The 25,667-nt window shown below is 50.4% G+C and overlaps 1 protein-coding gene across 1 annotated transcript; it reads right to left on the bottom strand.

The window, feature by feature from the left end:
- On the bottom strand, positions 1 to 2,894 carry LOC110342936 (60S ribosomal protein L34-like). The gene is made up of 2 exons (XM_040757415.1): positions 2,844 to 2,894; positions 1 to 348 (listed from the first exon to the last, which is right to left on the bottom strand). Exons 1-2 carry the CDS (start codon positions 2,892 to 2,894, stop codon positions 1 to 3), a joined length of 399 nt encoding a protein of 132 aa, XP_040613349.1.
- Positions 2,895 to 25,667: the final 22,773 nt, after the last annotated feature.

The following is a 25,667-nucleotide window of genomic DNA, read 5'->3' as shown; positions in this document are numbered from 1 at the left end:
TTATTTTGCTGTCTGACTCTGTGCTTGTGCCTTCAACACTTTCACAAGAGTTTTCTGCTCCTCAGTTAGGAAAGCCCGCTTGATCGTGTCATGGACACACTTGGCACACCTGGAACCACCCACCATAGACCCACTGACATGGTTCTTTGTCTTAGACGGTCTCATAAGGACTTTCGGTCTCACAGCACAAACCCCTTGAAGTCTGCCTGGACACACACCGCATGCAGATGCAGGTGCTTTCCCAACCTTCTTGGTATAAAGATAAAAAATCCTGTTGCCAGGGGTTTGAGACAACCTAGTTTTGTTAGAGGCCATACGATGGGAAAGCCTGTGACAGGGTATCAAATGCTGGACCACAATGAGTGCCTCTCAGCACCGTGCCTGGAAGAGGGAGTTGGCTGAACTTTTCTGAGACAGGCTGGCCTTGAACTCACAATCCTGCCTCTACCTGGAGATCTCCCAGTGCTATGATTACAGGTGTGAGACCCTGTGGCCAGCTGTTGCAACTCAGTACCGATGATGATGACAGGATGATACAAGATGCATCTCTGGCCCTTTGTTCCTGCTGTCTTTGTGGCCTAGACTGCACCTGGCTATTCCATGCCAAACACAACACTAACTGCTTTTTATTATGTGATATCTTTGCTCAGGTGCTTTTGTTTTGTTTGGTTTTGTTTCTTTGAGACAGGGTCTCACATTGCCCAGGCTGACCTTGAACTCAAGCTCCTCCAGCTTCTACCTTTCAAATCCTGGGGTGGCAAGCATGTGCCAGTATACCCTGCTTTACTTTGATGTTTTGAGACATGATCTTTTTATATCACCCAAGCTAGTCTTGAACTTGAGGTTCACCTGCCTCTGCCTCCCAGGCCCTAGAATCACAGGCAGGCTTGGTGACTGCTTTCTATGCATCTCTACAACAATAGCACCTTCTCCAATGACTCCTTCCCGTATTCCCTCTTTGGGGCTCCAGGGCTCCCAAGCAACCACAGTCCACTCCAGGCACACAAGGAAGTTGCCCCTGTAACTTGCCCTAGATACAGTTTCTGGAGTCAGGCCGAGCAGGCATACTCCCAGCACCTAGGACAGAAGCCGCTGCAGCAAGAGCCAATGTCTGCTGGACAGCCAAACCCCTGTGTTCAACAGCCACAAAAAGAAAGGAGAGAAAAAAGTCTGGGGCTGGAGAGACGGCTCAGCAGTTAAGAGCACTGACTGCTCTTCCAGAGGACCGGGGTCCAATCCACAGCACCCACAAGGCAGCTCACACCTGTCTGTAACTCCAGGTCCAAGGGATCCAATACCCTCATACAGATGTGCATGCAAGTAAAACACCAATGCACATGAAATAAAAATAAATTTAAAAAATGTTTGAATTCTGGGAACATTTCCACATTCTATAGCATTCAATTAACCAGAATCATCCACTGAGCATGCCTCCTGGGGGATTTTTTTGTATAGTTACATCTCAAAAGCACCCACTGGGGGATCAGGAAATTCGGGAACATGTCTGCCTTACTTTCACCCTGAGCTGCAGGGTTAGGGGTAAAGATAGGGGCTGGATTCCTCTTTGACTAAAAAGGCCGGGCTCTTAAGCAAGCTGGTGGCAAAGCCAAGATGGAGACACAGAGGCCCTGCCTCTGCCTCCTACTCTGATTCCCTTTTGACCAGCTCAGCCTCATCAAGGATCAAAAGGAACCAGCAATAGCCAGGCAGTGGTGGCACACACCTTTAATCCCAGCACTCTGGAGACAGAGGCAAGCAGGTCTCTGTGAGTTCAAAGACTGCCTGGTCTACAGAGTGAGTTCCAGGACAGCCAGGGCTAACTGTCTCAAAAAAAAAAAAAAAAGGAAGAAAAGAAGGAAAAAAAGGAAGGAAGGAAAGAAAGAAGGAAGGACGGAAGGAAAGAAGGAATCCAGCAAGATGGCTCAGTACATACAGGTGATTACCTCTAAACCTAACCACCTTGAGCTGCATCTTTAGGACCCACAGGTAGAAGATGAGAATTAACACCCTCTGACATCCATACATGAGCCATGGCATGCTCACACCCACATACATACAAAAATAAAAATATAAGGACTGGGAATGGTACACTCACCTTTAATCCCAGCACTTAGGGAGAAAGAGGCAGGCAAATCTCTGTGAATTAGTTAAAGACCAGCCTGGTCTACATAGTGACTTCCAGGATAGCTGGGGTTACTTAGTGAGACCCTGTCTTAAAAAAAGCAGGGGCTGCTGGGGAGATTCCTCAGCAGTTAAGACCACTGGCTGCTCTTCCAGAGAACCTGGGTTCAATTCCCAGCACCCACGTGGCAGCTCACAACTGTCTGTAATTCCAGTTCCAAGGGATCTGACACCTTCACACCAACTCACATAAAATAAATTTAAATAAATTATTTTTTTAATTTAATTTTTTTGGTTTTGTTTTTCGAGACTGGGTTTCTCTGGATTGTTTTGGAGGCTGTCCTGGAACTCGCTCTGTAGACCAGGCTGGCCTCGAACTCACAGAGATCCGCCTGCCTCTGCCTCCCGAGTGCTGGGATTAAAGGCGTGCGCCACCAACGCCCGGCTAAATAAATTATTTTTTTAAAAAACAGAAGAAAATGGGTGGCTGAGGAAGGGATCTTCCCGGCCCAGTGACCACCCTCCCATAGCAGAATGAATGAGTGTGTATATGAAGTCCTCTTTCTGTCCTTGTCGTGATATTGAGCCCCAACCCTAAGGGTGCATCTTCTAAAGAGCCAGGGTCCCATTGCAATCTCATTAAGAGGTGGCTCTGTCAAGCCCCTTGCCCTCTTTGGCCGCACAGGCAATAAGACAAACAAAACAGAGTTACGACAGCTTACATTCGACAGCGGACCACGAAGTCCACACACTGCAAAGAGGCAAACGGGCATATGGGAGCGCCTGGTCTCACACACTTGCCCACAGAGCTTGTTAGCCCCGAAAGGGCAGAAAACAACTTCCCAGTAAGCATACGCAGGTGTTCAGGTAGGACTAACGTGATCAGGAAGTACTTGGATGGCATGAGCTGCCTCACGTGACCATAGACAACTGGAAAAGCTTGATTGTGTTTGAAGATTAGACCATGGTAAGGTATCATGAACTTCCTGATTCTACTGACTGTGCGATGGCTTCAAGGGACAGTGTCCTTTTAGGCAGGAAACACCCCAGTGCCCAGGGTGAAAGACCACGAAGCCAGCAGCTTCCTCTGCAGTCCCTGAAAGGGGCTGCTGGGAAGTGGGACTGTATCGGACTTGCAGCTGTTCTGAATATTTGAGGTTTTCTGCAAAGTTAGGCAGGGCTAGTAAGATGGCTCAGGGGCAAATGCTATTGTACTCAAAGTCAGACAACCCAAGTTTGATCCCTGAATCCCACAGTGAAGGAGAAAAGTGACTCCCAAAAGTTGTCCTCTAAACTCCTCATGTGGCCACACACACACACACACACACACACACACACACACATACACAACACACACACACACACACACACTAAAGAAAATTGGGAGCAACGAGGGAGCTCATTAGCTAAAAGAGCTTGCTATGCAAGCTTGGTAAACTGAGTTCAGTCCCCAAAACACACATAAAGGCCGAAGGAGAGACCTGACTACAGAGGACTGTGCTCTGCCCTCCATACGTGCTTGGTAGTGTGCACGCACCTGCAATGATACAACATAATAATAATAATAATAATAATAATAATAATAATAATAAATAAAATTTAGGGGAAAAGTCAGGTGATTCATCCTCAGTGAAACAAGTCACTTCCTTCTCTCGGTCTCAGTTCCAATATCTGTACATGACATAATACATGACACAATAACCACCTATTCAGTCTCAGTTCCATGACATAATGCCCATGTTTCCTAGGGGCATGACCTGGCCCTGGCCCTCTTAAATGGAGCAGCTGTGCTCATGGCACTGGCATACATGGGCATTGCACATACACAGTACAGACATACATGCATCCAAAAAACCGAGAACAAGCCTGGAAAAGCAGATATGTACTCCTCAGCTACCCGGACGGTCGTGACATACAACTTTAATCCCAGCACACAGGAGGCAGAGGTGAGTAGATCTCTGAGTTCAAGGCCAGCCTGGTCTTGGTCTACAGAACAAGTTCCAGGACAGCCATTGTCTTAAAAACAAAAACAAACAAACAGACAAACAGACTTTCACAGGATCCGTCCTGTTAAACAGATTCTCTGGTCAGACAGTGGGGAGGTAGCTCCTCAGACCCTTACATGAAATCCCAGCTGCACCTTCCTCCCGCCCTCTACCCTTCATCCTCCCTATGGCCTCAGGTGGTCATCCCCACCCACGCTCCTGAGCTGAGTTCATGTGGAAATGTCTCTTTGGTCTGCCACTGGCACCATGTCAGGAGTGAATAGACATTTGTTCACATAACCCCAGGAAAAATCCCACAACAGGCCAGCAGTATTTTGTTTGTTTGTTTGTTTGTTCTTTTGGTTGTGTTTTGTGAGACAGGGTCTCACACAGCAGCCCAGGTTACTTCAAACTCCAGGCAATCCTCCTGTCTCGGCCTCCCAGGGACTGGTACAGGTATGTGCCCCCAAAACCAGCACAAACCTTGACATTTTGCAGAACTATGTGATTTTTTTTTCATTTATCTTGTGTGTATACAGTGTGTGAATATGTGTGCACATGTGTGTATTTGGGTACATAAGGGCACACTTGCCTGTGCACACCTGTATAAAAGCCAGAGGTTGATTTCTGGTGTCTTCCCCGATAACTTCATGCCGGCTGCTTTGTTTTGTTTGGTTTGGTTTTTTGTAGTTGTTTTGAAACTGGGTCTCACTGTGTAACCCTATCTTGCCTAAAACTTGCTGTGTAGATCAGGCTGGCCTCAAAGTCAGAGATCCTCCTACCTCTGGCTTCCGCATAACACACCAAAAAAGAAATCGTCCTGAAGGCTTTGAAACTTCATGAGCTCCTCGGGTCGACAGAGAAAGCACCTGGCCTCAGCTTCCCACTCCCATGTAACGGAGCCTCCAACAAGACCGGCCCCGGAGCACCTGCTCCCCGCCACAGCAGGCCACATGGAAGGCCACATGGGATGGACTTCAGACCCACACTGTGCCCTTGGGCTCACTGCTCCCAGGAATGTGGAGTCAGAAACCCAAGGCCGAGCTGGAAAAAACGACCACAGAGACTGTTGAAAGCACAGTCAGGGCTCACATTATGAAGAAATCACAGCCGAGTTCAGGCTGAGGCTTGAGAGAAACATAAAAATAAAATAAAATAATCCAGTGCTGAAGATGGAGCTCAGAGACACGACCCACTGGGTAGTTCTTGCCTAGCACACACAATGCCCTTAACAATAAACAAACACAAACAAAAATAATAGCAACGATGATGATGACAGCAAACAGAATGTTGTCTCTCTGTCTTGCTCTGTGCGGACACTGGTGTTCATGAATGCACCCCCACCCGCACCCCCACATGCCCTACGAAGTATCATATTAACTTTTACAGATATTGAAACTGGAGCACAACGACTTGTTGTGGCCCTGACTTCCGTCACTGATGTCATGAGGGCCCCTCTCACTGGACCCTCCCCCAAGGGCACCTGTAGTCCTTGACAACAAAGTGGCCTGTGACCAGAGGCAGGCGGTACTCCCTGTGCCCTGGCCACTGTCACCATGTAGGACGAGAGGAGAACCTCAGTGTTGTACAAGAGAATGCTCAGCCCCTGCGTCTGCCTTCCTGAGTCCTCACACAGGAGAAGGTAAAAGGGCAGCAGGGAAAGGTCACTGCGGGGTAGATGTGAGCCAGGACCTCAGAGGCAGCTGCTGGGACAGTCGGACTCTTGCCCACCAGCCCGACACCACACACACAGGCCCATGTGCCGAGAAGCCCTGCCTCACCTGCAGCCTGAGTGTCTGCAGCCTCTCAGGAGGGGCAAGCAGAGTTCCTGCCGCCTCTGATGAGCAGGGTTTTGGGTGGCTCCGCCAGGGGCCTGGGCACACAGCCAGAAAGGACAGTAGGCAAGGTCTTTTCCTCCTGGCATCAGATTACCCCCTCCAAGAGCTCACAGTTAACTGCCAGTCAGCTGACAGAGCCTGGAGCCTGTTCTAGAAGCCACCATAGGGATGGAGAGACAGGGTGAGGGGACAGTGCAGAGAGTAGGAACAGCAAGGAAACCAGGGACAGTGTGAGCTAAGCCAGGGGACTGGGCCCACACACAAGGTCTCCAGAAGGGAACAGCCTCAGCTGGTGAGGACGCTTGGCAGCTGTCAGCCTGCCATGACACTGGCCACAGCTATGGCCTGGCACGAGCCCCAGAAACCTCCATTGTCCCTGGTTTCACCACCCCCCGGGGGCTGGGACTCTCTACCAGCTCCCTGGTCCCCAGATGAAAGACGCTTTCTAAGAGTCATAAAACTGTGCCCACTCAGAACAATGGGTCCTTATGTGGCTGCACCCTTCACATAAGCTCCAATCAGCGGCACCCAAGAAGCTGCAGGCCGGGGTTTTATAGACTGGCTGCTTGGACCAGCCCCAGCGCTCATTAACATCCAGTCCCCTAGTTCTTGTGTGAGGGAACCCTGCTGGATCCCTCCCATTCACTGAGCTCACTGTGCGCCAGGCCCTCAGGCAGCCCTGCCGGGACAATGCCTTTGTCCTGCTTCATGAATATGGAAACTAAGGTCAAGAGAGGGTGGGCAACCAGCCAGAGGCTGCATAGCCAGAGCCTGGCCAGTGACACCTAGAGTTCCTGCTACTGGGACCCTCAGCATGCAAGTCAGTGTCAGCATGCAAGTCAGGCACAGTGAGGTGACCACATGGGCTGAGACCCAGCATGCCAAGGACCTGACCCAAAGGAGGACCTGGGCCCAGCCCCTCGAAGCCCAGGGTCCTCCACCAGCCCAGACTCACACAGTCCTGTCATGCCATTCCTCCCGAAGCCCCCAGAGAGTTAAAAATTCTTAGGGTATGTACACCATATACTCCATGACCAAGCCCCTTTCCTCTCATAAGAACAGATTTGCAAGACCCCTCTTCACATGGGGAACTGAAGCCCAGAGAGGGCAAGCAGCAAGTAAGCCCTGCATTCCGGGTCCACCTCTTACCTCTCCCAAATTTCACAAGTGGGGTTCAGTCTCATGGCCCTGATTTGCACCCTCCTAAGTGTCACCCCAGATATGTGGCTCATATTTATTTTTGTTTTAGTTTCTTCGTGGTTTTCCTGCACCAGAGAATTGAACCTAGGGTTTGCTCATGCCACATAAGCACTCTATCAAGCAGCTAAAGTCGCAGGCCCTGACTCTCACTCTTTTCTGGGTCCCTTCTAAGTCCAAAAGCCCTTAACCCTCTACCTACTAGATACCCTAACGCAGTATTGCCATTCCTACTCTGAAAAGGCAAGAACAAAGTCTGGGGTGGGTGGTGGTGGTGGCGCTTGCCTTTATCCAAGCACCTTGAAGGCAGAAGCAGGTGGATCTCTGCGAGTTCAAAGCCAGTCTGGTCTACAGAGTGAGTTCCAGGACAGCCAGGGATACATAGAGAAATCTTGTCTCAAAAAACAAAAAAAAAACAAAACAAAACAAAACAAAACAAAATGTCCATGAAGGGGGTAGGAAAGGTCTTAGCCACACTCCCATGAAGCTGGTCAGTGTGGGTGCCACTGCTGGACTCTTCTGTCTGGATCTAGACCACTGCCCTCCTGGTAGACCAGCATGAGAGTCAGGACACAAGCAATCCCCTCACTTGACACACATGTCATACACTCTCCAAGTGCCAGGCCATCCCTATGCATCTTTCTAGACCAGGAGTCTAGCAAAACACAAGAATGTTGTGTCCCCAGTCCCTCAGCCCCAAGGAGTCACTTGGTACCCCTTCTGGTTGCATCCACACCTGAGACCCTAACTCCCTGCACTGCCTGCCTCTTCTCAGCTCCTGTTGGTTTCCTTCTGCCCAGCACCCTGCAGAGACAGTCTGAGGAGTCGGGGACACAGACCTGCAATCCCAGTACTGGAGAAGCAAAGGCAGGAGGATCATACGGTCATGGGCAGCCTGAGCTACATAACAAGTTCCAAGGTATAGCCCTCTATCTCAAAACACATCCAAAGACAAATAAAAAAGCAGTCTACAGTTCCTGGCCTTCTGGTTTCTTTTATGCTTGTCTGGAAGACAAATGGGCAACTCTGGTGTCTGAGACCCTACAGAATGCCTTGGAGTTTTACATCAGCCCCCAGCCATCAAGGCCAGCACCCAGGTCCTTTGTAGAAGTAGATCTCTCATGGCCTGGTCCGCCCTGGGAAGCTGGCTTGGGACCTGGCCTGTGTCACTATCTCCTGCCACTTCTGCTGCCTCTGAGGAAAGCAACCTTCCCAGAGAAACTCCTGGATACAGTAGTTCATCAGAGGCAGGCTAGAGTTGGCAACAGCACCATTGTCCCCTCCATCATCACCATCACCATCATCACCGTCATCCCCTTCATCACCATCATCACCGTCATCCCCTCCATCACCATCATCACCGTCATCCCCTCCATCATCACCATCATCCCCTCCATCACCACCATCACTGTCATCCCCTCCGTCACCATCATCACCGTCATCCCCTCCATCACCATCATCACCGTCATCCCCTCCATCATCACCATCATCCCCTCCATCACCACCATCACTGTCATCCCCTCCGTCACCATCATCACCGTCATCCCCTCCATCACCATCATCACCATCATCCCCTCCATCATCACCATCATCCCCTCCATCACCATCATCACCATCATCCCCTCCATCACCACCATCCCTGTCATCCCCTCCGTCACCATCATCACCGTCATCCCCTCCATCATCACCATCATCCCCTCCATCATCACCATCATCATCTTTACAGGCACTTGCTGTTGAGCCTTTCCCTGGTCAGATCACAATAATCTCTCCTCGAGGTAGGAGCTAGTGCCATCCTGTGCTACACACAAGGAAACTTACCAATCAGCCAACAGCATAAGCAACTGTAGTGCTTGCTCAATTATCTGCCACCCCTGCTACTGAAGTCCCCATGAAGACAGAGTCCTGTCTGTTTGGCAGAGTCCTATCTCCAGAACACAGTGTCTGGCACTGAACAGGTATTCAATAAGCTGCCTTTGGATGCATGGGTGGGTCGGTGGGTGGGTGGATGGATGTAAGTTGGATGGATGAGTAGGTGGTAGATGGATGGTAGGTACATACATGGGTAGATAGATGGATACGTGGATGGACGGATAGTAGACACATGGATAGAAAATAGAAGGAGGTAGTTATGTATGCATAGGTAAAATTGGATAGACTGATGGATGGAAGATATATGGATGGTAGACACATGTAGAGACGGGTAGATTAATGTATGGGTGGTGAATAGATGGGTAGAAACTGGTGGAGATGAGTTGAGAGCACTGGCTACTCTTCCAGAGGACCTGGGTTCAATTCCCAGCACCTACATGATCTGTTAATTCTAACAGACATACATGCAGGTAAAACATCAATGCACATAAAATAAATCACTAAAAATATTTTTAAAAAGAAATGGGTGGAGAGAAGATGGATGAATGGATGGATGGACAGATGGAAGTGTAATACAACTGAAAACTGAGAGGAAAAGAGACGGTGTGTCCTAACTCCTCCACTCCCAGCTGCTCACCCCCTGGGAGAAAGGAGGAAGCTGCATGTGTTTCCTCATTTATTGGAAAATCCCCTGGCAGGGATTCCAGTGGAGGCAGAAAGAGTGTTTGACATTTTTTAGGGACAAGGAAATAAAGTGTGTGGCGTGATAAGACACCTTGAGAAGGCTGAGTGACAGCAGTGGCAGAAGTGATCCCCCAGCCCTTCCCAGACACCTCCATGCCAGGGAATTGCACCAACCCTAGCTCATGTCCCCAGATGGGGCTGGGAGGGGGTGTAGGCAGCCATAAACTGTACCCAACAAGTGAGCTCCCTGCCCTGTGGCTGCAGGGTGGGGCCTGGGAACAGAGCTGCGGATTTGGTTGGAGTCACCCCAACCATTGCTCTCAGACCCCAGGCCGGGGGACATCCTGGCAGCTCAGAGCTTTGCAGGCTGGATCTCCTTATGTGAGAGATCTCATGTGACCCATGAGTCCTCCCATCTCGTTACCAGATTCTGGGGCAAGACAGCCTGAAGAGATGTGCCCCACCCCTCCTCTGAGCAGTTTCCTGTTGGAGAGGCAAGACTCATGGGGGAGGGGGAGACATTAAGACATGACACCCAGTTTTCTATTTGCTGGAACAATTTTAAGAAAGAAAAGAAAGGTTGGGTGCTAGTGGTGCTCACCTTCAATCCCAGCACTCAGGAGGCAAAAGCAGGCAGATTTCTGTAAATCTGAGAGCGAGTCCCAGGACAGCCAGGGCTGTTATATACAGGAACCTTGTCTCAGAAAATCAAAAAAGGAAGAAGAAGAAGAAGAAGAAGAAGAAGAAGAAGAAGAAGAAGAAGAAGAAGAAGAAGAAGAAGAAGAAGAAGAAGAGGGGGAGGGTGGAGAAGGAGGGGGAAGAAAGGAAGGAGGAAGGAAGGAAGGGAGGGAGGGAGGGAGGGAGGGAGGGAGGGAGGGAGGGAGGGAGGGAGGAAGGAAGGAAGGGAGGAAGGAAGGGAGGGCTGAGGACTACTTGCCTGGCAATTACTCCTGGGTTCAGTCCTCAGCAGTGCAGAAACCAGGCATGGTGGTGCATGCCTGTGACCACCCCGGCACTTGGGAGATAGAAGCAGGAGGATCAGAAGTTCAAAGTCATATTCTGATAAACCTTGAGTCGGGGCTATGTGAGACCTACAGGAGAGAAGGGAGAGGGAGAGAGAGGGAGGAAGATAGAGAGACTGGACATATGTGTCTTCCCCAGCCCGCTAAAGACACCCAATGGAGTATGCCATGTTCCTTTTGAAAGTAAAAAATATCTGCGCCCCGATAAGCCTCTCTGCCTACGTAGCGATCCAAATCAGACCAAATCAAACTGAATTAGAAAAGGCCCAGGTTTAACGAATACAACACTCCTGGATGATTTTTCCGGACCCTCAGAGTAGAGACAGAAGAGAGACCGAAAAATCACATGCCTGTTTTCAGGGGAGGGGGCAGTTTAATACCCTGTGGGAGTGGTCTAGAGCATCTCTGGGGGAGGAGCCATGTTTTGAGGGCTTTCTGAGATGCGGCAGGGTTTGGGGAAAGAGAGATGAGGGAGGGGGCTTGGGTGGAGCTTCCACCAGAACAACCCAGACTCTTTGGGTGTATGGATGACAGGGCTTGGGATGGAGCTTGCACCAGAACCAAAGGAAAGAAAGCCGGAAATGGGTGTTGGCGTGTTGGGGACACTTACTATGCATCAGGTTTAGAGCTATAACTGGGAAAACTCACCCCCTCCGCAGATCTGGAAGCCCAGGGTTGGGCAAGTGACTCACCCATGGAAGGCACAGGAGGGCTCATAACCCCAGCCTGACCCCTGACCCCTGAGCCTGTCCTTTCTCCGCGGATAAAAAGGACCTTCACCCGAGGCCTCTTCCCCCCAAGCTGGACCCTCGGTGTCCACAGTTTATTCCGAAGGCCTGGGCTTGTGTGACCCTCACTCCCGTCTTACTCACTCACTCCTCCCCCCTCCCCACCGGAAGCTACAGATCCCCACTTCCTGGGCACTGTGGCCGTGGGCCTGGGACACAGGCAGGGTGGCTGGAAGCCACTGGGCCCCGGGAGACCTCAAACCCTCAGAGCCAAAAGACTCTTAGGAATGATGGAAGCCAATCCCCTCCTTTCCCGGAAGGGGAAACTGAGGCCCCGGGAGGACAAGGATTTCCTCGAGGTCACAAGTCTCCAGCGAGAGCAGCGAGCAGCGGCTAGGGGAAAAGGCACCCCGCTGCCTTCCGCCCCCACTGTAGCTCTGAAAAACAAGCCCGCTGCAGCCTCACATCAGATAGAAGGAATACTTATCAGATTCAGGGCCCGCTTGCTCAGGTGGAACCTGGGGTGGGGAGGGAAGCTTGTCTGTCTGAACTCCTGGTTCCCTCGCTCACCTGGCCATCTCATGACTGAGACTGGGCTGGGGGGGGCTCTCTCTTCCACACCCAGTTCCTGGTGTCCCCCACACTGAGGAAGCTGGGGGCGAGCAGGGTGCCCTCCAGCTAGGAGCTGAAGACTCAAGGGAGGCACAAGACAGCCACTGCGCCTGCTCAGATCCATCCTCTCAGCTCCTGGGACTTGTTCCCTGGAGTCCGGCTTTCAGGAACCTGAGAACCTCTAATCTTCACCTATTGTTTGTTTTGGTTTCGGGGTTTTGTTTTTTGTTTTTTATTTTTGTCAGGCTTGGTGTCAAGTACCTTTATTTTCCCTACTGTGCAAACTCCCCAAAACAGGCTCCCCGCTCAGCTCCTGAGCACCCTGGGAGACCTGTCCCCAGGGAACTTCCATTCCGGAAGTGACACCCACTTCCGGGCACACGAAGGCCTGTTTCATACCCGATGGCCCTGTGACCTTAGATGAGTTCAGTCTCAGTTTCCTCAGCATCAGCACAGCCTATGTTCCAGCATCACGAAGAACAGACATCAAAATTTACACAGTCCAGCTAGTTAGATGGCTCAGTGTATGCAGGTGCTTCCCTCCACACACATGGCATAGCACACGTGTGTCATGCCCCAACACACACACACACACTAAGTAAAAAGAAGCACACATGCACACACTCATGCACACCCACACGCGTGCGAACACACACACGTGCACACAAAGTAAAAAGAAATGTAAAGAGAAGTGCTTAAGGGGTTCGAGGTCGCTCTAAAAATATAAACAATAAAGTACCTTAGACACCAAGATTAAAGGTCAGAGCCCTCACAGTCACCAAAGGGCCTGCAGACCTTGCTTGAGCAGTCGCCTGTGTGGAGGTTTGGACTTTGTTGGGTTGTCTTGGAGGAGAAGGGAGCTGGGTGTTGTGGAGACAGGTTCAGGATGGCCTCATACTCATGGCAATCCTCCTGCCTTAGCCTCCTTCATGCTGGGATTACAGGTGTAAGTCACCACATCCTAGCATTTTAAAGTAACCCCATTCATGACTAGTTAGAGCCCTCGGTGAAATGGGGCGATCAGAGAGCTCTGTGTGGCTTGTGCTCTGCACATGGTGGTGCCCAGGGAGTAGATTGATGGCCTTGGCCACTGTCACCACTGCAGCACTGTCACTAAGAGGCAGGACAGTAGATCCCCCATGTGCTTTCCTCCCCACGACTGCCCTGCAGACTGACAGTGGGGACTTCTCTCTTCTTGATGACAGGGGTATAGAAGGGTCGCCCTCTAAAACCCCCAAAGTCTTTAGCTATTGTGGGACAGGAAGCTGGTGGGTGGTAGCCACTAGCTGGGCCTCAGTGGGAGAGGCAACCCCACCTCTGACACTCCAGCCAGGCACTCCAGGGTCCTCCAGACCAAAACCTACAGAGAGGAGGAGACGTCCAGGGAAGGAAGAGACCCTGAATCTGTGCTGTCTCAAGGCTATGTGGCCTCAGGCAGGATATCTGACCTCTCTAGGCCTCTGTCCCATAGGTATGGGGACAGTCATCATGAATGTCATGGGGGTGGTTGTTCCCACCCTGTCCAGCTAACCAATGAATGCCCTAAGGGACCAGCAACATGGGCTGGCTTTGTATACTGGGATGTGCGTTGGGTGAGACACTACCTTCTTGATCAGGGAGAGTCCCTTCACAGGAAAGCAAGATAAGCTGGGAGAGAGCAATAATGGAAAATGGAAAAAAAAAAAAAAGAAGCAGTTGGCCCCTCTTCTCCTCTGCCCACAGCCACCCTTCCTCCTCCTGAAGCCCCAGCAACCATTTTCCTGATCTATGAGATCTTCAGGAAGTTCCTTCACCTCTCGGAGACTATGGTCAGAGTAACACGTACTCAGTAGGGATGTTGGAGGATTAATCACGTCATAGAAGCACCACACTGCATCGGCCAAAGAAAAACATGAAGCAGTTGTCCAGCGAGTTTATTTTGTTGTCATTGGCCAGATATTGACCAAACAATGAAAAGGACTCTTTGAGAAATCAGTGAGCTATCTGTCACCGGAGGTATTCAAGCTGTGCCTAAACACCCACCTGTCAAGGGACTCAGGGCAAGACCTTTAAAATGCCATCCAACCGCAAGCCAGGAAATCCCAGCCAAGGGATTGTATAAGCTGCCGTCCTCCCCTCCAGATTCAAAATGACAGGGCTGGCCACCAGGGTGAGGACACGGGCAGCAACAAACAGGTATGGAGCGGCGAGGAAGTTGTGACTGACCACGAATGGACCTGGTAGTATCTAGCCACTGTGCCACCCATCCACTGGGCAACCTTGGCTTTCTCCGGGAACTCAGAGCCTCAATTTTCCAGTTATGGGGAGGTGAGGTTAACAGGTGTTCTGAAGCCTCGGCCACCCCTCTCAACCTCATTAACCCTAAGATTGGGGTAGGGGAAATCCCACCACACACGTGTGCTCCTGGCTCCCCCCACATCCCTCCTCCCATATTGCCCTGATCTGCCAGCCAGGGGTCAGGGTCACCACCACAGAACTGTCAACAAGGCCCTCTCTGAGACCACCAACTACTTCCAAGTCTCCCTGCCATCTGGGAGAGAGCTGGGCATCACAGAGCCAAGACAAGGAGATCCTCAGCGCTTCCATCACATCCAAGGATCCCCCTCCAAGTCTGCAAACGTGGAGGGGGCTTAACTGTAGAGAATGACTGACCTGGGTTGCTCAGAGTTAGAACGTGGTCCTCAGGGGAGAAGATGCAAGTGTCCGGGGCAGGTGCCACGGGTGGAGAAATGTCTGCTGGGGAGGCTGCTGGTGGAGCAGGCAGGAGGCTCGGTTCTGAGGCACACAGGCTCCTGAGCCAGGCCTGGCTAGGCTTGCAGACAGCCCAGGTGTATGAGTCACTCACCAGCCAGACCTGCTGGGCCAGTGCATAGGCCACAATGGTGAAGGCGGGCAGAGGGCAGGAAACTGGAGGACAGGAGGGAGCCCTGGCCTCTACAAAAGGAAGAGTTAGACTATGTCAGGCCCACCCTAGGAGGCCCAGGAGGTTAGCCGTGGTAGGAGGGAGGAACAGAGTAAGTCAAGATGAGGCCCCAAGGTGTGCTGAGCACAGGGCTCAAGATAAGACCCCAGGGTGGGTGAAGCTCAACACGATCCAGATCCTTTAACCAGACACAATGGGAAGGACAGGCATACGTCGATCTGGAAAGATCCTCTGCAGGGCAACTCGGTGACTGCAGACAAGAGGACCAGTCTCTGTGAGCCCCGGCTATCTGCCTGTCAAACTGCAAGTGTAGTTACAACAGCCTCTGCATGATAGGGCTGCCTGGACGATGGGCTGAGACCGAGTGACCAACTGGGTCGACACCACAGGCTTCTGACTTCTAGAGACAGAAGTCCCTAGATCTCAGGACACTTCCTCAGCACTGCAGGATAGGTAGCTGGCCTTACCATCATCATCCTTCTTGTTGCCAGGGTTAATTATCACAGATTTGACCAACATCGAGCTGGTCAAGAACACAGGAGTCAGCATGTCAGAACGGTTATTTAATCACAGGTACTCTGCCCATTCCGTGAGCCTCAGAAAAGCCTAGATGGAGACACAAAGGTAGCTCCACCCCCGCTCACCAAATCCATACAGATCAGTGACAGTGGGCACAGCTGCGCTCAGATTTCACACCAAAGCTGTTCCGTGCTCGCCACTGAAACTCCAAAGCCTTGAGGTATTAGGCTGGGGACAGCTACAACCCTAGGGCTCAATCTGGCCTGTCCTTGCTTGCACAAATCAAGTGTGCATTTAGTTGAACATGTGGTGCACCCTTGTAATCTCAGCACTGGGGACATAGAGGCAGGAGGATCTCTGAGAGTCAGAGGCCAGCCTTGGGATGCACAGTGAGTTCCACATATGGAGACACTGTCCCTAGAATGCAAAACAAACAAAGCAAGTGTGTTTGCTCCTATATTCTTTCCAGCTGTTTTGCAGACACAGCAGCCTAGCTTCCTCCTGACAGAGACTGCAGCCCCGAAAAGCTCCAGGAGTCACACTGACCCTTTAGGAAGAAAGTCTGACAGTGGTGATTTTGATGATGGTAGTGGTGGTGATGATGACGGTGTAACAGTTGTGATGGTGATGGTGATGGTGATAGTGATGATGGTCGTGATGGTGATGGTGGTGGTGATGGTGATAGTGGTGTTGTAGTGATGGTTATGATGATGGTGGTGGTGATGGTGATAGTGGTGTTGTAGTGATGGTTATGATGATGGTGGTGGTGATGGTGATAGTGGTGTTGTAGTGATGGTTATGATGATGGTGGTGGTGATGGTGATAGTGGTGTTGTAGTGATGGTTATGATGATGGTGGTGATGGTGATAGTGGTGTTGTAGTGATGGTTATGATGATGGTGGTGATGGTAGTGATGGTGGTGGTTGGGTTATGGGCTCCACAATTCATACACAGAAAACTTCTCCAAGCATAATTCCATTCACACCTTACAACATAGGTTCTCCTTTTTAGACAAGAGGGAAACTGTGGCTTATGAGAAAGTAACTTACCGGCAGTCTCACATGGATGGATATTTTGAATTTAAAAAGAAAAGACTATGTGGAAGTGGCATAGTGGAGCACACCTTTACTTCCAGCACTAGAGGCAGAGACGAGGAGATCAAAGCTAATTTGACCTACATAGCAAACCCCATCTCAATAAATTAATCACATCAAATAAGCACATTTGAACCAGTCCTGGTGGCATACTCCTGTAACCCCAGGGACATCAACCGTTCTAGGTCAACCTCAGCTACGTAGCAAGTTTGAGGCCAGCCTTGGCTACATGACCCCTGGTCTAAAAACAACTACAAAACTTGCATTTGGCTGAGTGAGTCCAAAGCCTCTTGCTCCACCAGTTACCTCAGCAGGCAAGTCCTGGCCGGGCTTAGAAGTTCCCCAGCCCAGGAGAGGAACCTTAAGCCTGCCTCTCTGGATTCCCTCCCGGAAGGCCGATGATCTCAGATGAGTCACTTTGTCTGGATTTAATCTCTCAAGTGGAACAAGAGGAGTGCCACAGAAGTGAGTAAGATGGTGTGCACAGAGTGCCCAGCACGTGCCAGGCGGGCAGACGCCCATCAAGCTCTGGTGCCCTTGTCATGGCCACCGGGGCTTCGAGTATGCCCAAGGCAGGAGGCGGTCGCCCGCCCTACGGTAGTCAGTGTGAGAGGGTGGCTCCCTGTTCCCTGGTCCAGGTGGCAGCCTGGACCAGTCCCTGCAGTCACAACCCTGGAGAGGAGGCTGGCTTGTCTGTGACTGTCTCCAGCCATACTCTCCCAGTCCCACCAGAAAGGTCTAGCCTGGTTCTTGAACCCCCCAGATGCAAAAGAAAGTGATCATCACCTATGTCCTCTGCCCCCTACGCCCTGTCCGCAATACCCTCTCCTTGTCAGCCGCAGCTGTAGCTGGTTGTAAATGCCCTCAGGGAGGCTAACTGCCCTCAGATGAGACCCCAGCCCACAGCCGTCAGTTTCAATTGCTTCCTGCCACCACTTTCCTTTTTGAGATTGGTTATTGTTGTTTTGGTTCATTTTAGTTGGGGATTTTTGTTCTGTTTCACTGGTTTTGCTGCTTGTTTGTTTGTAGTTTTGTTGGTGGTGGTACTGGTGGGTTTTGGGTTTGTTTTTGTTTTTTTTTAGACAAAGCCTCCAAGAGTCTAGCCCGGCCTTGGATTGATAATATAACTGTGGCTGGCCTTGAACTCCTGGTCTTAGCACTTCCACCTGGGTTTACAAGTGCTGAGTTTACACCCAGCTTTACCCTTGTGTTTCATTTTTTACGTGTGTGTGTGTGTGTGTGTGTGTGTGTGTGTGTGTGTGTGTAGGTCAGAGGACAACTTTTGGGAGTTGGTTTTCTCTCTTTCCACCATGTGGGGTCCCAGGGATTGAACTCAGGTCATCTGGCTGTAGCACCTTCCATTGCTAAGCCATTTTGCTGGTCCTTCCCTGTATTTCACCTCCATGTTCCTCGTCATCCCTGTTCAAACCTAAGTCATCAGTCTGGTGGCCCCAAGATTCCTCATTGATTCTGAACACTGAACCCAGCCTCAACTGGAGAGTCTCCCAAGGAGGAGCTCAGGAAGAATTAGGGTTCCCACCGGAAGACACCCTTCTACAATAAGCTTAGGCAGTTAGGACAAAGGCAGAGGAGGGCTTATGGCCCTACCCCTCTGTGCAGCCTGGGAGAGCCTGTCCCACTCCAGGCACCTACAGGAATGTGACTACCTTCGACAGACCATGTGCCCGTCCAGGAGCCGGGCAGAGAACTCCATCAGTCAGCTCAGACAGGTTCCTAAACAGCCAGCATGGCAGATCTCACATCAGTCTGACAGACGGGAAAATCAAGACTCAAGACTCAGAGAAGTCACAGAGCTAGCAAGAGGGAGAGCTGGTATTTGACTCTAAGTCCTCATGGGGAAGAGAGGATTGAGGCCCCTAGGGCAGGCTGCTTGGGGAGCAGGGCTCTGCCCATTGTCCCCAGCCTCCTAAGCCACCTGCCCACAGCCGGGAAGGGGTAAAGAGCCATGGTCACGTGACACACTGGGTGGTGGTCTCCATGCTGCATGGTTCCAGGGTGGGGCTCCCACCTCCACCCCATCACCCTCTTCAGCATTTGCAAAGAAGTCTGAGGCCAGAGGCCCTTCTGAGGCAGCCTGCCTGGGTGCCTTGGAGACAGACACCATTTGCTACTATCCATCAGCTGTGAGGCAAGCCGCTGGGCTGGGCCAGAGGGTCTCCAGCTGCCCCCACGCCCCTGCTCAGATGGGAGCTTTGCCCAGGGGAGGGCACTGCCACTCATCATTCCTCTAAGCCCTCCCTCCTGGCTCACAGTGTCACAGCTTGACTTAAAAAGCTCCTAGCCCTGGATGGGGACACAACCAGACCTGCAACCAGAACCCCAGGACAAGCCTGTAATTACCACAGGGTGGGATCAAACAAACCCCAGTTTGAGTTCAGCTTCTTTGCAAGCCATTTAACCCTGGAGAAGCCACTTGACCCATTGACCTCTATATTCAAGGCTGTAAAATGGGGTGAAGCTGTTTAACCGTGAAGGCCATTGTGCAAAGTGAATGAGCTCAGCCACAAACAGCACACAGGTGCCAAGGAGCCTTATGTGGGGTCAATGGGAGTGGCCTCTGTTCTTCTTTTATTCCACCAAACCAGAAAACCCCTGGACTTTAGGGTGTGCTAGTACACCTCTAATCCCACTCAGGAGGCTGAGGCAGGCAGATGGTAAGTTAGCCTGGGCTAACTAGAGAACTAATATCTAAAAACAATATTCTTGGTATGGTGGCACGTGCCAGCAGCCCCAGCACTTATGTGGGGTTCTATGGAACAGTCTTTGCATACTGTAAATATGTATTGCCCTTATTGTTATTAAAAAGCTGATTGGCTGATGGCCAGGCAGGATTTTGGGGGCAGAGAGAATGCAGGGAAGAAGGAGGGCAGAGTCAGATGCAGAGGAAGCAGGACTGTAGAAAATGAAATAACAAGCCGTGAGTACGTGGTAGAATTTAGATAACAAATATGGGTTAATTTAAGTTGTAGAGCTGGCTGGAAACAAGCCTGAACTATCAGCTTAGCATTTATACTTAATATCAAGCCTCTTTGTGATTATTTGAAAGCATCTGCTGAGACACAGAGGAACTCTGCCTACAGTAGGGGTTAGGGGCAAGAGGGGCAGGGATTTAAGGCTAGCCTGGGCTTCCCCATGAGGCTCAATGATAGAGTAAATCAATGCTAAATTCAATGCTGTTTTACAGAAAACCACTGTAAGAAAGATAAAGTTCTGGGACCTAAATGTCTCATCTACAGTGGACCTTCCTGAGTTTGGCAGCAAGGTACTAAGGGTCTAGTGGGACAGAGGGAGGGAACCCTTACTCCTTAGAGCTCCAAAGACAGGCATTTTCAGGGTGCCAGTTCTGTCCCTATCATTTTTGTTTTTTTGGTTTTTTGGTTTTTTTTTCAAGACAGATGTTTCTCTGTATTGTCTTGGAGGCTGTCCTGGAACTCGCTTTGTAGACCAGGCTGGCCTTGAACTCACAGAGATTCGCCTGCCTCTGCCTCCCAAGTACTGGGATTAAAGGCGTGTGCCACCAATGCCCGGCTTGTCCCTATCTTTTTGCTGCCAAGATTTACCCCCAGGTGTTTATTATTGTCATTATTGTCCCCACTCTAAAAACGGGAAAATATGTGGTTCAGAGAATTGAATTTTGTCCATGAATGTTGCCGCAGAAAGAGGCAGTTGGATTTGAAGCTTCTGAGGTATAGTTGTTTGAAACATGTAGTCCAGGCTAGCCTAGAAGTCTCTACATAGCTGAGAATGATCTTGAATGTCTGAAGTCCCTGCACCCAGCTCCTGAGTGCTAGGATTACAGATCTCTGTGACCACACCCTGTTTTATTTGAATCCAGGGCTTCATGCCAGCTAGGCAAGCATTGTAACAACCAAGTCACATCAATAACCCATTTGTCTACTTATGTGAGTTTTCTTTGTTTGCTTTTGTTTTTAAGACAGGGTCTTGCCACGTAGACCTTTAACTCAGATATCCGCCTGCCTCTGCCTCCAAGTGTTGGAATTAAAGGTGTGTATCACCCAACCCAGCCTCTATTTATGTGTTTTTGAGACACGATCTCACTATGTGTCTCAGGCTGACCTCAAATTCATAGCAGGTAATCCATCTGCCTCAGCCTCTTGGATACTGGGTTCACAGGTCTGCCCTACCATGATCAGCCGTGTGTGTGTGTGTGTGTGTGTGTGTGTGTGTGTGTGTGTGTGTGTGTGTGTGTGTGTAACACGTGTACAACAGCCTGTGGAAGTCAGATGAGCCGAACTGGAGTTACACACAACTGTGAGCCACCATGTGTGTCCTGGGAATCGAACTCATGTCCTCTGGAAAAGCATCGGGTGCTCTTAATCACTGAGCCCTCTCTCCAATCCATCAACAGGATTAGATAATCTCAATATTGCTATTGAGACAGTCAACAGGCCACCCTCAATTCTGCAGGCAAATGTCACTAGCCAAGGACATCCACAGAAACTGTTGCTCCCCACAGGGCTGGCATGGTCCTCGGAGGTCCGGGAAGGCACATGGGGTGAACAAGACGGGGCAGTGTTGCGGGACATTTGTATGCTGCGTGAAGATGTATTGCTGTGATTGCTGTAATAAAAAGATGAATGGCCAATAGCTAGGCAGGAGGTATAGGCGGGACTTCCAGGCAGAGAGAGGAAGTAGGAGGAGATAATTGAGACTCCAGGAGACACAGAAGAAGCAGGATGGTGGTACATGACAGAACCGAGGCTAATAGAGATGGATTCATTTAAGCTCTAAGAGTTAGTTAGAAACAAGCCTACACTACGGCCAAACTTTCACAATTAATAATAAGTCTCCATGTCGTTATGTGGGAGTTGGCTGGCAGGACAGAGAAAGACTTGTTACAGGCAGCCCTGTGCTCAGCACTGGGTGACAGGGAGGAAAGGCATGAGAAGGGTCTAGGGCCCAGCCTGGAGCTCACAGGGGCTGAGCAGAGACAGAGTGGGAAAATGGTCATGGGAAGAGTCTCACGGGCTGGAGGGAGTGGGGGTAGACGTTTGCATCCCGTCCCAGGATGGGCTGCTAATCTGGGTCCCCAGCCTCCTCCCTGGCTCACAGTGACCTCCCAGGAGACCAGGGACTCCTGAGCCTGCCTCCATGGTTTCATGAGAGCCTCCATGGAGAAACAGTGCCTCTGCGGGCTCCTGGGCGTACTGAGAGCCTGCCTCCCCCAGCCTACGGGAGGGAGGGCGCCCCCAAACAAGAAGCTTCTAACCCTGACGATTGCCAGTGCCTGCTGGGTGTGTTCATGAGTCACACTATCCCTAACACGTCCCTCTGGCGTGTGACGTCCAGGTGGGGACACAGGGGCCCAGAGCGGAGTAGTGACCTTCACAATGAGATATGTCTGAGCTGGGCCTGTCAGTAGGAAACTGAGGTAGGAATATCAGAGGTCGTGCTCTTCACTCCTCACTCTGTGTGTTTCAAGGAGATCCAAAGGTCAAAGGTCAGCCTACGGAAAGGATTAAATTCAAGACACAATCTGTCAGCTCGCAAAGCCAGCCCTGGGCTCTCCCTGGTATCTCACCAGCACAGCTGTGGAAAAGCAGGAAGCCATCATTAGCTTGTCGTGAATTTGTGAGAAGAGGTTCCAGCTGCTGGTTGGGATGCCCTGTAGGCTCCTCCCCAGTGTGTCTGCCGCCCCCTGCTGGTCACCAGGAGCACAGTATCCAGTTCAAAGGCAGGGAGCTGCCAGCTGCAAACATGACTCAGCAGGAAAAAAAAGGTGGGGGGGAGTGTGGAGACAGACAACTGCTGACCCAGACCTTTGAACTGCCCCTGGGGTCTCACAAGCTTCACCCCAGCTTTCATGCCCTGGGATGCTCACGGAGGGAAAGTCTACGTCTATGTGTATAGCCAGGCAGACTGCAGACGGATTGTAACACACAGAAGCACAGAAGAGACACTGTGTGGTTCAGGAGGCTGTTCCAGAAGATCCCGGTTCAAATCTCAGCACTCACTACCATCTGTAACTCCAGATCCAGGATCCTATGCCCTCTTCTGGCCTCCACCAACACTGGGCACACACATGGTACATAGGCATACATGCAGGCAAAATACCCAGGCACATAAAATAAGTTTGCTGTGAAATAATCTTTTTGTACACTGTGAAGATGTGTCTTTGCCAAGGTGCCTTCTGGTTGGTTTAATAAAGAGCTGACTGGCCAGGCGTTGGTGCCGCACACCTTTAATCCCAGCACTCAGGAGACAGAGGCAGGAGGATCTCTGTGAGTTCAAGGTCAGCCTGGTCTACAGATCGAGTTCCAGGACAACCTCCAAAGCCACAGAGAAACCCTGTCTCAAAAAAACCGAAAAAGATAAAAATAAAATAAAAATAAAGAGCTGGCTGGCCAATAGCTAGGCAGGGAGAGGTTAGGCGGGACTTCTGGGAGAGAGGAGGAAAAAGAGATGAATCTAGGTACAGGGGAGATGCCAGAGGACACAGAGAGGAAACAGGAGGTGCAAGATGTAAGAGAGGTTAAAAAAAAAAAACTTGAAGCAAAGCCTAGATTAGTATAAATGGGGTGATTAAAGTTATAAAAGCTAGTAGGAAAAGCCGAAGCTATAGGCCAAGTTTTCATAATTAACAAGAGGTCTCTGTGTCCTTTGTGTGTGTGTGTGTGTGTGTGTGTAATGGTGACCCAAAGAAAAATCCATCTACATATGCTAGATAACTAAATGTTTTTAAAGCAAGAAACAGGGAAATAGATACTCCACCACAATGGGAATGTTGATATGTGGCAATCATTTTTTCACTTGTACAGGCTCGGGTCAGAATTAGAACCCAGAACCACCGCTTCACTGAGACACCATCCTGTCTGGTTCCCAGCTCATGGGGCCAACAACACTGTACTGGGCAGGGAGTTCTCTTCCCTCTCCAGAGCCAATCTTTAAGCATTTTCTCAAGAATGAGTGATCCCTGGGAGGCTGTAGCCATGGCTGCTCACACTCCTTTGCCTGGCACTTGTGCATTTAGTAGACTCCTACTGCAACTATGCTCGTCAATAGCAGGCCCACCTGGGAATCTTATTCACAGCGTAGGCAGGTGGATACGCACAATGCATTGCATGAACAGAAAGTGTGTTGGAGTATGGTCGTCAGGGACACCAGCCACTACCAGACACGGCATTTCTCCCTGATCACCTGTAGCTGGCTACAACAGCAGCACAGGCCTGGGAGGGACAATCCCCAGAGCTGGGTTCCCAAGAGGCTTCTACTAGTACATAGCGCCCCCAGGAGTTTGCATAGAGTGGTGCAGCCAGGTTACACCATAGTGAATACAGTTACGAGCAACCTCAAGCCCTTATTCAAGATCAACTCCAGCCCCTGGTCCACTGGCCTTTTGTGTATGGCTCTTGAATGAGCCAATCCACTGCCTAGAGCCTCAGTTTCCCTATCTGTATATTGGGACAATACTCTACCCATCCTTCTGAGGAGTCTATGAAGTGACCCGTGTGAAGGGCTGGAGTCTTAGGGTATCCCTGGAACAGTACCGCTACCACTTCTCTCCATTCAGAGACAGGAGCATGGGCAACAAGGCATCTGCAGCTTGGGGGCCAACCTGAGTTTTGTTTTGTGACACTGATTTGGATATGTGACCTGTGTGTGTGTGTGTGTGTGTGTGTGCAGCTGTGTTCCCTTGTGCATGAGAATGTGGAGGCCAGAGGTTAATGCTGGGTGTCTTGCTCTGTCTTAGTTACTTTTCTATTGCTATGACAAAACTCCATGACCAAAGTAATACAAATAAAAAAGCATTTAGTCTGGGGGCTCACAGTTCCAGAGGGTTGGAGTCCATGACCATCACCATAGGTAACATGGCAGCAGGTAGGCAGGCAGGGATGGTACTAGATCAGTAGCTGAGAGCTCACATCCTGATCCGAAAGCATGAATCAGAGGGGGGTGGGGAGTGCTAACTGAGAATCGCATGGGCTTTTTGTTTGTTTGTTTGTTTGTTTTTTGGTTTTACGAGACAGGGTTTCTCTGTATTGTTTTGGAGGCTGTCGGTCCAGCCCGGCCTCGAACTCACAGAGATCCGCCTGCCTCTGCCTCCCGAGTGCTGGGATTAAAGGCATGCGCCACCACCACCCGGCTTCGCATGGGCTTTTGAAACCTCCAAGCCCATCCCCAATGATATCTCCTCCAACATGGCCATACCCCCTAATCTCTCCCAAAGAGTTCCACATAGGCATACATGCAGGCAAAACACCCAGACACAAGCATTCAAATATATGAACCTATGGGGGTCATTCTCATTCAGACTCATTCAGTTTTCATTCACATTCTCTATTGCTCTCCACTGTAGTGGTATTGTTTATGATTTATTAAAGCTTGACTGAGGATTCAGAAAAGTGAAGTCAGCCTCAAACTATAGAGATCAGGCAGTGGTGATACACACCTCTAATCCCAGCAGCCAGAAGCTAGGAGGTGGTGGTACACACCTTTAATCCTAGGACTCACAAATCTCTGTGAGTCCAAGGCCACCCAGATCTACACAAGATTGAATCAGTCTAAAAGAGGATTATAGCTCATACCTTTAATCCCAGAACTAGAGGGATATAGCAGACAGGAGCAAGTATTTAGACAGCATTCTCCAGCCACGCTGAGGAGAGGTTACAGTCTGAGACTTAGTGAGAATTAGTGGAGACAGGATCGGCCCATTCAGCCTGAGGTAGAGGTAAGCTGGTGGCCGGCTGCTTTGCTTTTATGATACTCAACTTGAAGTTTGAACCCCAATATCAGTCTCTGGGTCATTTATTTTTCGAGTCACACTCCACCTTATTTTTTAGTTGGTTTGTTTTTAGAAAGGGCTACATAGCCTTGGCTGTCCTGGAACTTACAATGTAACCCAGGCTGGTCTCAAACTCACAGCAATCTACTTGCCTCTGCCTCCTGAACGCTGGAACTAGAGGTGTACACCACCACACCACCACACCTTATGTCTTGAGACGAGGTCTCTCAATAAACATGGAGTTCTCTGTTACAGGAGATTCTTGGCCCAGCAGATTCTACCACCCCTGAGCCCCAAGTAAACACACA

The sequence above is a fragment of the Mesocricetus auratus genome, unplaced genomic scaffold, assembly GCF_017639785.1.
Source record: "Mesocricetus auratus isolate SY011 unplaced genomic scaffold, BCM_Maur_2.0 Super-Scaffold_100014, whole genome shotgun sequence".
NCBI classification, from domain to species: domain Eukaryota; kingdom Metazoa; phylum Chordata; class Mammalia; order Rodentia; family Cricetidae; genus Mesocricetus; species Mesocricetus auratus.
This window is presented reverse-complemented; position numbering and strand designations above follow the sequence as displayed.